This window comes from Pelodiscus sinensis, chromosome 30 (assembly GCF_049634645.1).
Source record: "Pelodiscus sinensis isolate JC-2024 chromosome 30, ASM4963464v1, whole genome shotgun sequence".
Classification (NCBI taxonomy): Eukaryota; Metazoa; Chordata; order Testudines; family Trionychidae; genus Pelodiscus; species Pelodiscus sinensis.
This window is the reverse complement of record NC_134740.1, coordinates 5,570,760-5,586,861: the sequence shown is the minus strand read 5'-3', so window position 1 is coordinate 5,586,861 and position 16,102 is coordinate 5,570,760. Positions and strand designations below refer to the sequence as shown.

Below are 16,102 nucleotides of genomic sequence, written 5' to 3'. Positions count from 1 at the left end.
GGCTCTTCATCTCAAACGGGTTGTCTACCCCTGGTCAGTGTCTTATTGGACCGGTCACATGCTCCCTGCTGGCTCTGGGTGCAGAGCTGGCCCAAGGCACAGAGCATGCGACCGACACCTGCACCTCTCTCTGGGCTCAATCTCTCCAGCTCTTTTCATTTCACAGAGCCACCAGTTCACGTCCCTTGCAGCCTGCTGGTACTTCCCCAGTAGCATTGGCCATTGGTCCTAACTATAACGGAGCAAGGGTTTGGAAAAGGTCCCTGCACCCCCGTTGCTCACTAGACTGTGACTCTACAAGGGCAGGGCAAGAAGGTCACAGATGGGAGTGGAAATAAAACCTTCTATTTGGTCGGCTTTGATACTGGCCCTAACCCCGCCCATGCTGCAGCTATTCCATTGTCACCTAAGCAACCCAATGGGCCAATATCTTGGAAACCTTAATTTCCTGCAAGTTTTGCACAGGGCCTCCTGGACCTCCCTGTTTCTCAGGGCGTAGATGAGTGGGTTGACCAGGGGCGTCAGGACGGTGTAGGAGACTGAAAGAACTTTCTTGAAATTGCTCGGGAGGTCGGTGGTCGGGAACATGTAGGCAATCAGGAGCGCTCCATAGTAAACACTCACCACGATGAGGTGGGAGGAGCAGGTGGAAAAGGCCTTTTGCCTCCCGGTGCTGGAGGGGATTCTGAGGATGGTGCTGATGATGCAGATGTAGGACACCGAGGTGAGCAGGAAGGGGACCAGTGAGAAAATCAAGCACATTGAGAACGCCAACGTGTCCATCAGCAGAGGGTCATTGCAGGAGAGTTTTACAAGGGGAATAAAGTCACAAAGGAAATGGTCGATAGTGTTGGGGCCACAGAAGGTTAACTGGGTTATTGACACTGTGCTTATACTACAAGCAAGGAATCCACCTGTCCATGATCCCCCGGCAAGCTGGAGGCAAGACCTGCCACTCATCTGGGCTGTGTAGTGCAGCGGGTTGCATATGGCTAGATACCGGTCGTAGGACATCACCGATAGGAGGAGGCATTCTGTGACCAGCAGAGCACCGAAGAAGTAAAATTGTGTGAGACACCCAGTGAAGGAAATTGTCCAGTCCCCAGCCAGGAGCCCGGCTAGAAGCTGAGGCAGGAGGGTGGAGCTGTAGCAGATCTCCAAGCACGACAAGTTGCCCAGGAAGAAGTACATGGGGGTGTGAAGGTGCCGATGGGCCACAACCAGCGCCAGGATAAGGATGTTCCCGGCCATGGTCATCAGGTAGATCATGATAAAGAGCAGGAAGAGAGGAACCTGCAGGCCAGGAAGATCCCCGAATCCCAGGAGGATGAATTCTGTGATGGATGTTTGGTTCCCTTGTCCCTGGCTTGCCATGGGGTGTGTCTGTGGGGCACAAAGAGGGACACTGTGAGCAGTAACTAACATTCATTGTAATATGGCAGCCTTGTCTTCATTGCCTCCCGCTGCCAGCCCTGGCACAGCAGCCAAGTGGGGAATGGAGGGTGGGGAAGGGAATCGCCGTCTCTCGATTTCTGAGCAGAGCCCAGGTGAAACAGACCGTGTCTCTGCACCCTGTGGAGCGTCTTGAAAGCTGGCACCAGGCACTCAAATCCTGTGGCCTTGGGCTCAGACAGGGAATACAGACACCCTGACAGATGTGCCAGACACCAGATCAGGCAGTCACTCCCATCACTGCCTGGTGGCTAAAAGCTGAATGAGGGAGGGGCCGTTCCACTGGGGAGATCAGCCAGGAGGGGATATTTCACAGGACGCTCCAGCAGAGAAATAAACCAAGCAAGCGGTCCTGGGACCCATAAGGGCTGGTGTGAGGGGCTTCCCTTCACCCTGGTTCTGCCCCTTTAGGCAGAAAGCAGCAGGGCACAGTCTGAAGTGCAGATAGTGAGACTTGTTTTGGGGCCAGTGTCCAAGCAGGTGGATTCCCACGCCATGCCCACCTGTCGGGTGCATCTCTGTGGGCCAACAGTTTCCCTCTCCCCAACTACAGCTATTCACCCAACAGACCCCTTCTTGTAACCCCCAGCCACACACACCAATGGGCTCCCCTGTCCCTCTGCTCTGTACCCAGGCTCCAATCATGCAGAGCCCTGCCTGGGTCTCTGTTCCTCATTCCCCTATTTCCAGTGCCCCATTCCCCCATTACCAACCCCCTTCCCACTCCACCCTTCTCCTCCACAGACACAGAGACACCCACCGTGCACACCCCGATGGCACCTCCTAGAAATCATGTTCCATTGGGGGGGGGGGGTGAGTCATGGTCTGTGTCCCACCCCTTTGGTCCTCCTTGGGAGGGGCAAGGAGGGAGACTGCGTGGGTCAGGGGCTGGCATTTCTCTTGTCAGTGTTTTACCTCCCCGCCGGATGCTATGAAACTGGGAGGGGTTGCAACTGCTTTGGAGGATAGGGTCATAATTGAAAATGATTTGGATGAACTGGAGAAATGGTCTGAAGTAAATAGGATGAAGTTTAATAAGGACAAATGAAATGTATTCCACTTGGGATGAAATAATCCATTTCACAGATTCAGAATGGGAAACGACTGTCTAGGAAGGAGGCCTGCAAAAAGCCATCTAGGGGTCATAGTGGACCACAAGCTAAATATGAGTCAACAGTGTGATGCTGTAGCAGAAAAAGCAAACATGATTCTGGGAGGCATTAACAGGAGTGTTGCAAGCAAGACACGAGAGATCATTCTTCTGCTCTACTCTGTGCTGGTTAGACCTCACTTGGAGAATTGTGTCCAGTTCTGGGCACCACATTTCAAGAAAGATGTGAAGAAATTGGAGAGGGTCAAGAGAAGAGCAACAAGAATGATGAAAGGTCTAGAGAACATGAGCTATGAGGGAAGACTGAAAGAATTGGGCTTCTTTAGCTTGGAAAGGTGAAGACTGAGAGGGGTCATGAGAGCAGTTTTCAGCTATCCAAAAGGATTTCACAGGGAGGAGGGAGAAAAAATTTTCTCCTTGGTCTGTGTGGATAGGACAAGAAGAACAGGCTTAAACTGGACAAGGGAGGTTTAGGTTGGACATTAGGAAAAACTCCCTGACTATCAAGGTGCTTAAACACTGCAGTATCTTGCCTAGGGAGGTTGTGGAATCTCCATCTTTGGGGTTCTTTAAGAGCAGGTTAGATAAATGTCTCTCAGGGGTGGTCTAGACGGTACTGGGTCCTGCCATGAGGGCAGGGGACTGGATTCGATGACCTCTCTAGGTCCCTTTCATTTATAGTCTCCTATGATTCTATGAATCCCGTCCCAGCTTTGCTCCCAGCTCTCTCTAGGATTCACTGGGCCCATTAGCAAGGCTCCATCACTGTCTCAGAATGGGGCTCAATGCCAGAGTGGGGGAGATACCATGCACCCATTGATTTCACACCAGTAGCTGCCCAAACTCCTCCAGAGATCGATCCCTCTACACGCCGTGTGCCCATCTGCCAAACTGGTCTCGTAGCACCTCAGGGGGATGGGGCAGGAGAGACACGTTCCAGAGAGTGCGGAGCCCAGATACCAGGGTGATGGGAGCGAGGGAAATTGTGAGCTGAAAGCTCTTTGGTGATCTGAAATCCTCGCCTTTGGGGGCGGGGAACTGTTAGAGACCAGCGCCCATAGCCCCATCCACCCCGCCTCCGCTAGTGTCCTACCAAACCCACGTTGCTTCACAACCCTGGAGCGTCAGGGAGCCGGGAGGAAACGGCTGATTTACCTCCAAGGCAGGTCAGGCAGCAACGGGATCCCGGCTCCCACCTCCGCACGCAGCGTCTCAGGACCAGAGGCAGGTTCCTCCGCCCATCTGCTCTGCCCGGCGCGTTCGCCTGAGCCCCGGGCCCGGTCACTGGAACGTCAGAGCCCAGAGCAGCGACCAAGGCTCCTTCGCTCTGTCCGGTGACGCGCCCCACGCCTCAGCCCTGCGCCAATTGTGGAAAATCTTCTCCGCTGAGCTGTATAGCCTGGTGCGGGCAGGGGCCGCCTCCCCAGGTGCCAGTCCCACAGGGAACGTCACCGGCGAGGGAGGTTGGTGTTTGGTCTGTTTCTGGATGATACCGGCAGGTGCAAACTTCTAGTCTCAAAAGCAAAATCCCAAAGAGGAGAGAAACTTTGAGCGCTAAAGCAAATCCCTCTGTGGCGGGCGAAGGCTGCGCTGGCTCTCAAGAAATAACTCAGTGGTTCTAAGGACACGTTGTGTGGCTGAGTTCGTCAGAGCTGCCTAAGTGGTTTAGGCACAAAATTCTCATCCGATTCCCTTAACCGGGCTTGACAATCTCAGCATGGTTTGCTGAGCTTGCCCAGTCTGGAAACAAACCTCCTGCTGCCCTTGGAAAGAAACACCCAGGTCCCTGTCCTATCCGCGTCTGTAACAGTTTGTGATGGCGCGTTGGGGGTCCCCCGTCTCCTGCACCCCGAAATGGCACAAACAAACTGCACCAGCCGGTGGAATAGAGGAAGTTTATTGCCTCTCCAGGATACAGCACAGCACAGATGGAATCTGGTCACAGAGCTGGGCTAGGATGCCTCAGGCCCCCTTGAGATGGGGGATACTGGGCCCCTAAACTCCAGCCCCTTTCCCTAGGCTGTCTCCTCCATGCTCCCAGACAGCAACTAACTCACCCTCTTCCAGCCCTGCCCCCCAGCCAGGGCAGCATCCACCTTCCTTTGTTCCTCTCCATGGGGGGTGTCTGGCCACTGGTTTGCATAGTGACTCATCCTGTTTTGCTGGGTCGTGGTACCCACGGCAGCCAGTGGGGGTTACCCCAGAGCCAGCAGCATAGAAACCAGCCAGGTACCCCCACGACGTCACACAGTTCAGTTCAGATGTCATTATAATGAGCATCTAAGTGGATCATATTTTCAAAGGGGTTTCATCGCCAGGGTGTGCAGTCTCTGCCTCGCTGAAATTCAACCGACTGCTTTCGAGATTCACTGAAGTGTGTGTGAAAATGTCCCCCACAGACGCTGATACTGAGCCAGGAAGGGACAGAAAACTTCTAGGCTACATCACCCACATTCAGCCACTAAAGGCAGATTAGAACGGGGTAGAAATGGTCATTAGAGCCCGTCACCAGAGGTGGCGAATGGAGCCACGTTCGACACAGCAGGGCTTGACAGGCCGGCTGGTTGCTCGCTAGTGACTGTGCTGCTCTGGGGCCCCTGCACCTCACTGGAGGTCAGTGATGAACCCAGGAGGTTTCTGTCACTGCTCTATGCTCTTGGTTCCAAGACCCCCAAGGGGCTGTGACCGGGTAGGACTTGGCTGTGACAGTGTCAGTGTCCATGAGTCACTTTGAAGTCAAGTGGCAACTTGGCAGCTGAATGGTTAATGGCTGAGGAATGCAACTAGCTTCCCATGATCTGTAGGAAAGGGGAGTTTTCCCTGCCACACCTCAGCACTGCGCCTGAGTGGGACCTGGGGTCAGAAGCCTGCCTGAGAAGTGAGAAAAGAATCCTGTGGCCCTGGCCCTGTTCGCCCAGCTCTGCCGAAGCCTCTTGCGGGGAAGTTGGATCTGCCAGACCGAGTCTGCAGCTCCTGTTCTGTCACCCTGGTATTGGCCACTGGGCTGTACGCCGGGGAACTAACTCCCAAAGAATTTTTTGCACTTAAACTAGGGGCCATCAAATGACATTAATAGGCAGGAAGTTTAAAAGAAGCAAAGAGAATTTTTTTCTGCATGCAAGGCACAGTCAAGGCACAAGTCACAGTCATCCTTGCCAGAGGATGGTGTGAAGCTCAGGACTTTAACAAGGTTGAAAAAAAGAGCTACATAAATTCATGGACGATTGGTCCATCATTGGCTATTAGACAGAATGGGCAGGGATGGCGTCTCTAGCCTCTATTGTCAGGGGCTGGACATGGATGACCTCATTCCACGAAGTGTAACAGTTAATTCGAAGTAAGGACGTATTTCAAGTTAATGTTTCACTGCCGTGTGTAATCGTGGGTAGTTAATTCGGACTAGGGGGATTGAAAAATGGCGACCGGATGGGAAGATGCAAATCAAGCCTGGGATATTTAAATCCCGGCTTCATTTGCAACTTCGAATGCCTACATTAGACTCCCTAGTTGGAACTAGGAGGCTAGTGTAGACATACCCTTGCAGAAGAAAGCTCTGAAAGGCCATTTTAGACATAGGGCTTTCTTGTGCAAGAAACCCTGCTGTGCAACCACACTGCCTTCTTGCACAAGAAAGCTTACATTGTAAGAAAAGTGTAAGAGGTCGTCTTTTACTAAGCCGTAGTGTAAATCTTCTTGCACAACAGTGGGTGGGCAGTGTGGACACTCTGCAGAAGAACGGCTGTTCTTTTGCAAGAACCCGCAGGTTTAGACATAGCTTAAAGTGTGGGAAGAGAGGGCTTCTTGTGCAAGAGCTACATTGTTTTCTAACAAGTGTAAGAGCTCTTGTGCAAGAGGGCTGTGTGGACGCGTGGCAGTGGTTTCTTGCACGAGAAATCCCTGTGGCTAAAATGGCCATGAGAGTTTTCTTGCACAAGTGAGCATCCACACTGCCAAGGATGTTCTTCCTCAAAAACACATGGCAGTTTGGACGTGTTCTTGTGCAAGAACCCACCACCTGGGAATGGCCGGGGACAGCTGACCCAGGGATGGAGCAGCAGAGCCATGGTAGACTCGCGCCTGCCCTGGTTCCACAGCCCTCCTTACAGCAGCTGGCAATTACATCAGTGGCTCAATGGTTTGAGGTGCTGCCCCTCGGCTACAGACACTGATGCCACAGCTCCCTGATATTGATCAATGGGAGCTGCAGGAGCGGAGTCCGCAGGCAAGGACAGCGTGTGGCGACTCCCTGTTCTGCCTCGCAGGGGCTGCAGGGACATGCCAGCCACACCCAGGAGCAGCAGTTACCACGGGGATAATGACTCCAGACGTGGCAGGTTCGGCATTTTAGAGCTCACTGCTCAAAGAATCACATTTAAACAAACCAGAGAAATGAAAGTGATGTCTGCACAGACCGGTCAAACCCCAAACTAACCCACTTTGCAAGTAGTAAAAGTGGTAACCTCCCCTCTCCCCTCTCCCCCCCCCCCCCCCCCCACATACATGATGGGACCAGAGATGAGAGGGAAGGGCAGTGTCTGTGTGTGTGTGTGAGAGAGAGAGAGAGAAAATGACAGAGACACACAGACTGTGAGCGTGGCAGAGATTTGCTGACTGGATCTGGGAGAAGCCTAATCTGAACTAGCTACTCCGTGACGCGTGTAGCCGCGCGGCACGGGGTTCGAACTAGCTGGGATTTAAAAATGGCGGCACCCGGCTAATTCAAATGAAGCCCGGGAAATTCAAATCCCGGGCTTCATTTGCAAGTGAGGTATGCCTACATTACCCCGCTAGTTCAAACTAGGGTGGTAGTGTAGACATACCCTGAGGGATTTGGGCTTATTTAGTCTGCAAAAAAGAGGAGTGAGGGGGGATTTGATAGCAGCCTTCAGCTATCTGAAGGGGGGTTCCAAAGAGGATGGAGAGAGGCTGTTCCCAGTGGGAGCAGATGGTAGAACAAGGAGCAATGGTCTCAAGTTACAGTGGAGGAGGTTGTGACGGCTCGTCAGGTTTTCCCATCTCCTCCACCCCCGTAATGGCACGGACAGACTGCACCAGCCAGTAGAATAGAGGTGTTTATTGTTTCTCCAGGATACAGCACAGCACAGATGTAATCTGGTTATGGGCAGGCCTAGGATGCCTCAGCCCCCCTTGAGATGGGGGAGACTAGGCCCTAAATTTCAGCCCCTTTCTCTAGGCTGTCTCCTCCATGCTCCCAGACATAAAACTAACTCACTTCCAGCCCTGCCCCCAACCAGGGCTCCACTCCCCTTCTTCCCATTGTTCTGCTCCCTGTCTGTGTCTAGACTGGCCAATTTTCCGGAAAATCAGCCGCTTTTCAGGAAAAACTGGCCAGCTGTCTACACTGGCCGCTTGAATTTCTGCAAAAGCACTGACTTCCTACTGTAAGAAATCAGTGCTTTTTGTGGAAATACTATGCTGCTCCCGTTCAGGCAAAAGCCCTCTTGCGCAAATCATTTGTGCAAGAGGGCCAGTGTAGACATCACAGTACTGTTTTGCGCAAAAAAGCCCCAATGGCTAAAATGGCGATCGGGGCTTTTTTTGCAAAAGCACATCAAGATTGCGGAAATACTATGCTGCTAGGCACTTTTTGCGCAAAAGCGTCTGTGCCAATCTAGACGCTCTTTTCCGCAAATGCTTTTAACGGAAAACTTTTCCGTTAAAAGCATTAGCGGAAAATCATGCCAGTCTAGACATAGCCTGTTGGCTGTGTCTAGCCTGGCCAGCTTTTCCGGAAAATAAGCCGCTTTTCCAGAAAAACTTGCCTGCTGTCTACACTGGCCGCTTGAATTTCCGCAGAAGCACTGACTTCCTGCTGTAAGAAATCAATGCTTCTTGCGGAAATACTATGCTGCTCCTGTTCGGGCAAAATCCCTTTTGCACAAAGCTTTTGCGCAAAAGGGCCAGTGTAGACAGCTGAGATTTGTTTTGCTCAAAAAAGCCCCGATCGCGAAAATGGCGTCTCGATTGGAACAGATGCTTTTCCGCAGAAAAGCATATGTGCCAATCTAGATGCTCTGTTCTGAAAATGCTTTTAACAGAAAACTTTTCTGTTAAAAGCACTTCCAGAAAATCATGCCAGTCTAGACGTAGCCCCGCTGTGTCTAGACTGGCAAGTTTTTCCGCAAATGCAGCTGATTTTGCGGAAAAACTTGCCCGCTGTCTACACTGGCCGCTTGAATTTCCTACTGTAAGAAATCAGTGCTTCTTGCGGAAATACTATGCTGCTCCCATTCGGGCAAAAGCCCTCTTGCACAAATCATTTGCGCAAGAGGGCCAGTGTAGACAGCACAGTACTAAAATGGCGATGGGGCTTTTTTGTGCAAAGGCGTCTAGATTGACACGAACGCTTTTCAGCAAAAAGTGCTTTTGCGCAAAAGCATCCATGCCAATCTAGACGCTCTTTTCTGCAAATGCTTTTAATGGAAAACTTTTCCATTAAAAGCATTTGCAGAAAATCATGCCAGTCTAGACATAGCCAGAGTCTGGCACGGATGCTCTTGAGTGAAAGCTCATTGTTCTTATGATGTGTCCTGGCCAATATAGATGCTCTCTTGTGCAAATACTTTAACACAAGAACTCTTGAGTTAAAGAGTATTTGTGCAAGATCATGCCAATGTAGACGTAGCATTTGTGTTTGACATATTTTATTTAAAAATGAATCCTGGCCAACAAACCCCCAGTTGGGACCAACTCTCCATCTGGCTGCAGCATCATAATGCTCTGGCACTCCCCCCCCAAACCTGAGCCTATCATACACTGGAACCCCGTGTCCTGAGCTTCTCACATCCCCAAAATCCTGCACTCCCACATCCCCAGTTTTCCATCACAACACTCCTCCACCATCCAAATCTGTGTCCTGAGCACATCATGCTCCCCAGACTCCATGCCCTGAGCCCCTCATGCACCCCTGCCCGAACTCCTGCACCCTCACAGCTACAAGCCTGCAGCTTGCTCACAACCTCAGCCCTTCCCCTAATCCCAAAACTGTCGAGCCTGGGGACCCCTCGGCCAGCATCCTCTTCTATACTTCCTTCTGCATCCAGATTCCCTCCTGGAGTTTGCACCTCTCACCCCTTCCTTGTGTATTTTTTTGAGGTACAACAGCAGAGGCGACAGCATGAAGAGCCAGCGCAAAGTCATTAAGCTCCCTTTCCCTCCCCTTTTCTCCCTCCCTCCCCCCCAAAAAGGGCCCAGGGCAAAGTTGTTAACCAAAACAAAAAACCAAAAAACACCCACAAGCTGTGCCCTGGTACGGATATACTATCATCTATTTTCCTTCAGAACAGCGATGGGTTTTTTTTTCTCAACAGCTTTGTCCCAGCACTTCACTTTGGGTGTGTCTAGACTACAGGGCTTTGTCGACAGAAGTGGACTTTTGTCAACAAAACTAAACCTGCGTCCACACTGCCTTTGAGTTATGTCGACATAACGTCGACAAAACTCAGCAGTTTTGTAGACGTATGTAAACCTCATTCTACGAGGAATAATGCCTTTTGTCGACAGAGTTCTGTCAATAGAAGGCATTATTGCATCTACACTGTCCTTTGTGTCCACACTGTTCTGTCGACAAAGCGGCTTGCTTTGTCGACAGAACTGGATGTAGTCTAGACGCTCTTTGTCGACAGAAGCTTTGTCGACAGTATCTGTTGACAAAACTTCTGTCGACAAAACCCTGTAGTCTAGACGTACCCATTGTCTCTACTGCTATTGTGGCTCTTTGTCTGGAATGGGTTGACCACCTCGGTGTACTGCCTTCTTGCTTGGACACATGCATTGCTTGGTTGGCTCTCAGCGCAGAGCCGGCCCAACGCACAGATCACGCAACAAACACCTGCACCTCTTTCTGAGCTCAATCTTTCCAGATCTTTTCATTTTGAGTAGCCACCACATCATGCCCCTGCAGCCTGTTGGTACCTTCCTGGGGCCATCGGCCACTGGTCCTAAATATCACGAAGCGAGGGTTTTGAAAAGGTCCCTGCACGCCCATTGCTCCCAGGGCTGTGACTCTGCAAGCGCAGGGCAGGAAGGTCAGAGACACAAGTGGAAATAGAACCTTCTATTTTGTAGGTTTTGACTCTAGCCCTTGGCCCATGTTGCAGCTATTCCATTTTCACCTAAATAAGCCAATGGGCCAGTATCTTGGAACTCTTAATTTCCTGCATCTTTTGCAGAGGGCCTCCTGAACCTCCCTGTTTCTCAGGGCGTAGATGAGTGGATTGACCAGAGGTGTCAGGACGGTGTAGGAGACGGAGAGAACTTTCTTGAAGTCACTCAGGAGGTCGGTGGTTGGAAACATGTAGGCAGCCAGGATAGTTCCATAGTAAATGCTCACCACGATGAGGTGGGAGGAGCAGGTGGAAAAGGCCTTTTGCCTCCCGGTGCTGGAAGGGATTCTGAGGATGGTGCTGATGATGCAGATGTAGGACGCCAAGATGAGCAGGAAGGGGACCAGTATTAAAATCAAGCAGGCTGCGAACGCCAACGTGTCCATCAGCAGAGGGTCATTGCAGGAGAGTTTTACAAGGGGAATAAAGTCACAAAAGAAATGGTCGATACCATTGGGGCCACAGAAGGTTAACTGGGATATTGACACTGTGATTATTCCAGAAGCAATGAAGCCACTTAGCCAAGATGCCCCAGCAAGCTGGAGGCAAGACCTGCCACTCATCCGGGCTGCATAGTGCAGTGGGTTGCATATGGCAAGATACCGGTCATAGCACATCACTGATAGAAGAAGGCATTCTGTGGCTGCCAGAGCAGCAAAGAAATAATATTGTGAAAGACACCTGGTGAAGGAAATTGTCCAATCTCTATCCAGGAGCCCGGCCAGCAGCCGGGGTAGGAGGGTGGAGCTGTAGCAGATCTCCAAGCAGGACAAGTTGCCCAGGAAGAAGTACATGGGGGTGTGAAGGTGTTGATCAGCCACAACCAGCACCAAGATAAGGATATTCCCAGCCATGGTCAACAGGTAGATCATGAGGAATAAGAGGAAGAGAGGAAGCTGCAGGCCAGGAAGATCCCCAAATCCCAGAAGGACAAATTCTGTAACAGATGTTTGGTTTCCTTGTTCCTGGTTTTCCATGGGGTGTGTCTGTGAGACAGAAACAGGGTCACTGCGAGCAACATTCATTACAATATGGCAGCCTTGTCTTCATCGCCTGCCTCTGCCAGCCCTGGCACGGTAGCAGAGTGAGGAATGGAGGGCAGGGAAGAGAATCACCGTCTCTGGGCCCCAGGGACAGGTTGAGTACCTGAGAGAGGGTGGGTGAAACAGACAGTGTCTCTCCACACCGGGAATGTCTCAAGAGATAGCGTCGAGCACTCAAACCCTGCGGAGCTGGACTTGAATAGGGGGTACAGACACTGGTTCAGCCAAGTGAGGGAGGGGCCGCTCCACTGGGGATCTAGGCCAGGAGGGGATATTTGACAGTGGGCTCCAGCAGAGAAACCAACCAAGCAAATGGGCCTGGGACCTGTAAGGGCCGGTGTGAGGGGTTTCTCCTTGGCCTGGCCCCTGGTTCTGCTCCTTTAGGCAGAAAGCAGCAGGGCACAGTCTGAAGAGCAGACACTGAGACTTGTATTGGGCCTTCGTCCAAGCAGGTGGGTTCCCAAGCCCTGTGCACCAGTCAGGCACATTTCTGTGGGCCGATAGAGTTTTCCTCTCCCCCGGCTACCGCGATTCACCCAATAGACCCCTTCCTGTAACCCCCAGCCACAGACATTGATGGGCTCCCCCGTCCCTCTGCTATGTTTCAAACTCCCATGCTGCAGAGCCCTGCCTGGGTCCCTCTTCCTCATTTCCCTATTCCTGGTGCCCCATCCCCCCATTCCCAACCCCTTTCCCACTCCTTCTTCTCCTTATTCACAGGCCCAGAAACACCCACCGTGCACCCCACAGTCACACCTGCTAGACGCCATGTTCCATTCGGAGGGGCCATGAGTTAGGATCTGCATCCCACCGTGGGAAGGAGAAGGAGGGAGGCTGAGTGGGTCAGCATTTCTCTGGTCACTGAGTCTTTGAGCTCCCCGCCAACCTTGCCCCTCCCATGTGGCTGCAGGGCCTGAATCTGAGACACAGACGTGGGGCAGTCGGGCAGCGCCATCCCACCGGTCCCTGTCACACTGTGAGCTCTGTCCCAGGTCTGCCTCGTGGGCCCACAGGCTCCGCCTGGTGGTGGGAACGTGGCACCACATCACTTTTCCCTTTGTCCCGCACACGTCTGGGGGGAGGGGGGGATGCGAGTGTCTCAAAAGTTAAACCCCCAAGAAACTCTCAGACTCACAAACTGGCTCAGATGCTAATGGGGGGGGGAGAAGAGAAACCCCTCCTTGAACTAGGCAGCAAACAGCAGCTCCCAGTCCTCCCGCCCTTTGACATTCACAGTCTGTTCTAGGGTGCCGGGTATTGAAGACAGTCTAGTGGAGGACAACCAGAATGATTGAGGGGCTGCAGCTGCCTCCTTCTCCTCCCAGCCCTGGCTCTGGATGGACCCTGCCCTGGGTTAGAGCAGCCGCCGTCCCTGCACCTAGCCCACGCTGTTGTACTGCTGTATCTCTGCTTTCACAGGTGGGGTCTCCTCACAGCCCCGTGTTGGCACTGACCTGCCCATCCCCTACCCCCTGTGTCGGCTGGTTCCCCACAAAGGTAAACAATTAAACTGGTTACAAATGGGGAAAAGACATAAAATCAAAGATTAGTCCACAAGATTGCAGGAAATCCTTTCCTCCAGGCCGGCCCCAGCCAACGTCTCCTCCCTGGCCTGAGACAGCAGCGATTCTCAGCTCTGCATTCCCTGCCTCATCCCGCCCCCTCTTCATGGCCCTGCGAGGGCCACCAGGCAGGGAAGGACTGTCACTGTGCCGCAGGGAGGGGAGTGGAAAGCAGGCCCAGTGTTTGCAAGGATGCCTTGGGCGCAGGATAGCAGTTGGGAAACTAATACAGGGGGGCACAGACTAGCCAATACGCTCGTGTACTGCACTGAAGACAGCTTTTTATTTCAGAAGGTTGAAAATGCTACTGGGGAAGCTGCTCTACATTTGATTTTAACAAATAGGGGGGAACTGGTTGAGGATTTGAAAGTAGAAGGTAGCATTGGTAAAAGTGATCATGAAATCATAGAACTCATGAATCTCAGGAATGGTAGAAGAGAAAACAGCAAAATAGGGACAATGAATTTCAGGAGAGCAGATTTTGGTAAGTTCAGAGTAGATAATGTCCCATGGGAAGCAAGACTGAGGTGAAAAACAACTGAAGAGAGTTGGCAGTTTTTCAAATAGACATTATTAAGGGCCCAAAAGCAAGCTATTCCACTGCATAGGAAAGATAGAAATTACAGAAAAAGACCACCTTGGCTTAACCAGGAGATCTTCCATGATCTAAAAATTAAAAAGGAGTCACATAAAATCTGGAAAATAGGACAAATCAAAGGATGAATATGAGTAAACAGTAGAGCAATGCAGGGGCAAGATTAGAAAGACAAAGGCACAAAATGAGCTCAAATTAGCTGCAGACACTGGCATGATTTTCCAAAAATGCTTTCAATGGAAAATTTTCCATGAAAAGCATTTTCGGAAATGCGCGTCTAGATTGGCAGGATGCTTTTCTGCAAAAGCACTTTTTGCAGAAAAGCATCCGTGGCCAATCTAGATGCGGTTTTCCGCAAAAAAGCCCCTATCGCCATTTTCACGGTCTGGGCTTTTTTGCAGAAATCAGTACTCTGCGGTCTACACTGGCCCTTTTGTGGAAAAGTCTTTTGGAAAAAGACTTTTGCCTGAATGAGAGCAGCATAGTATTTCCAGAAAAGCACTGACGATCTTACATGAGATCGTTAGTGCTTTTCCGGAAATTCAAGTGGCCAGTGTAGATAGCTGGCAAGTTTTTCTGCAAAATCATTTGATTTTGCGGAAAAACTTGCCAGTCTCGACACAGCCAAAGGGAAATAAGAAGACTTTCTATAAATATATAAGAACCAAGAAGAAGACCAAGGACAGGGACGGCCCATTGTTCGGTGAGGAGGGAGAAACAGTAACAAGAAACTTAGAAATGGCAGAGGTGCTTAATGACTTCTTTGTTTTAGTCTTCACCGAGAAGTCTGATAATGAAGGAATGCCTGACATAGTGAATACTAGTGGGAATGGGGTAGGTTTAGAATAGTGTTTCACATCCAGTGGTATAAGTACCCTCAGGGTCTGGGGTGTACATCAACACAACTGAAATCTGGAGAAAACCAAATACAAATTAGATGGGGCTACTCTAAGGTGGGTGCATAACTGTCTGGAAAACTGTTCTCAGAGAGTAGTTATTAATGGTTTACAATCCTGCTGGAAGGGCATAACAAGGAGGGGGGTCTGTTTTGGGACTGGTTCTGTTCAATATCTTCATCAACAATTTAGATACTGACTCAGGGTATGTCTACACTACAAAGTTAGTTCGAACTAACGGACGTTAGTTCGAACTAACTTTAATAGGTGCTACACTAGCGCTCCGCTAGTTCGAATTTGAATCGAACTAGCGGAGCGCTTAGTTCGAACTAGGTAAACCTCATTTTACGAGGACTAACGCCTAGTTCGAACTAGCTAGTTCGAACTAAGGGCTGTGTAGCCCTTTAGTTCGAACTAGTGGGAGGCTAGCCCTCCCCAGGTTTCCCTGGTGGCCACTCTGGCCAACACCAGGGAAACTCTATGCCCCCCTCCCGGCCCCGGACCCCTTAAAGGGGCACAGGCTGGCTACGGTGCCCGTGCCAGGTGCAAGCCTGCCAGCACCCAGCTAGCAGACCCTGCACCTGGCACGGCACAGAGCCACCCACCCGATGCCCCCCAGCCCACCCCCTCTTGCCGGGACCAGGCTGGCGGCTACCGGGAGCTTGCCCTGGACCGCAAGAGGCGGGCACCTTCCTGGGCTACTGCGGACATCGTGGACCTCGTCCACGATCTCCGCACTAGGCACAGGAAAGTGGCCGTCTAGGGCAGGAGAGCTGCCAGCCTGGCCACCCAGGACCAGGTGTGCATGAAAATCAAGGGGGTCCACTGAGACCCCCGACACTGAGCCCTGAGCTTACAATGGCCGTCCTGGGTCAGACCAAAGGTCCATCTAGCCCAGTAGCCTGTCTGCCAACAGCGGCCAACCCTAGGGACTCTGGAGGGGATGGACCGAAGACAATGACCAAGCCATTTGTCTCGTGCCATCCCTCTCCAGCCTTCCACAAACTTTGGGCAGGGACACCACTCCTAACCTCTGGCTAATAGGACTCCATGGACCCAACCTCCATCACTTTATCTCACTTCCCTTTAAACTCTGTTCTAGTTCTAGCCTTCACAGCCTCCTGCAGCAAGGAGTTCCACAGATTAACTATTTGCTTTGTCAAGAACAACAACTTTCTCTTACTAGTTTCAAGCCTGCTACCCATTCCTTTCCTTTGGTGTCCTCTAGTCCTTCTTTATGGGAACTCAGGAAGAACTTTTCTGAATGCACCCTCTCCACCCAACCCCTGCTTTTAGAGACCTCTATCCTGTCCCCCC

At 51.5% G+C, this 16,102-nt stretch overlaps 2 protein-coding genes and 1 gene segment (V, D, J or C); 1 reads left to right on the top strand and 2 right to left on the bottom strand.

The window, feature by feature from the left end:
- Positions 1-16,102, top strand: part of LOC142821336 (Ig heavy chain V region 3-like) — a 250,481-nt gene that overhangs the window by 171,406 nt on the left and 62,973 nt on the right.
- LOC142821387 (olfactory receptor 10A7-like) lies at positions 335-1,374 on the bottom strand. The gene has a single exon (XM_075912300.1). It carries the CDS (start codon positions 1,372-1,374, stop codon positions 403-405), a length of 972 nt encoding a protein of 323 aa, XP_075768415.1. The 3' UTR covers positions 335-402.
- Positions 10,695-11,666, bottom strand: LOC142821064 (olfactory receptor 10A4-like). The gene has a single exon (XM_075911851.1). The coding sequence runs from the start codon at positions 11,664-11,666 to the stop codon at positions 10,695-10,697; it is 972 nt and encodes a 323-aa protein (XP_075767966.1).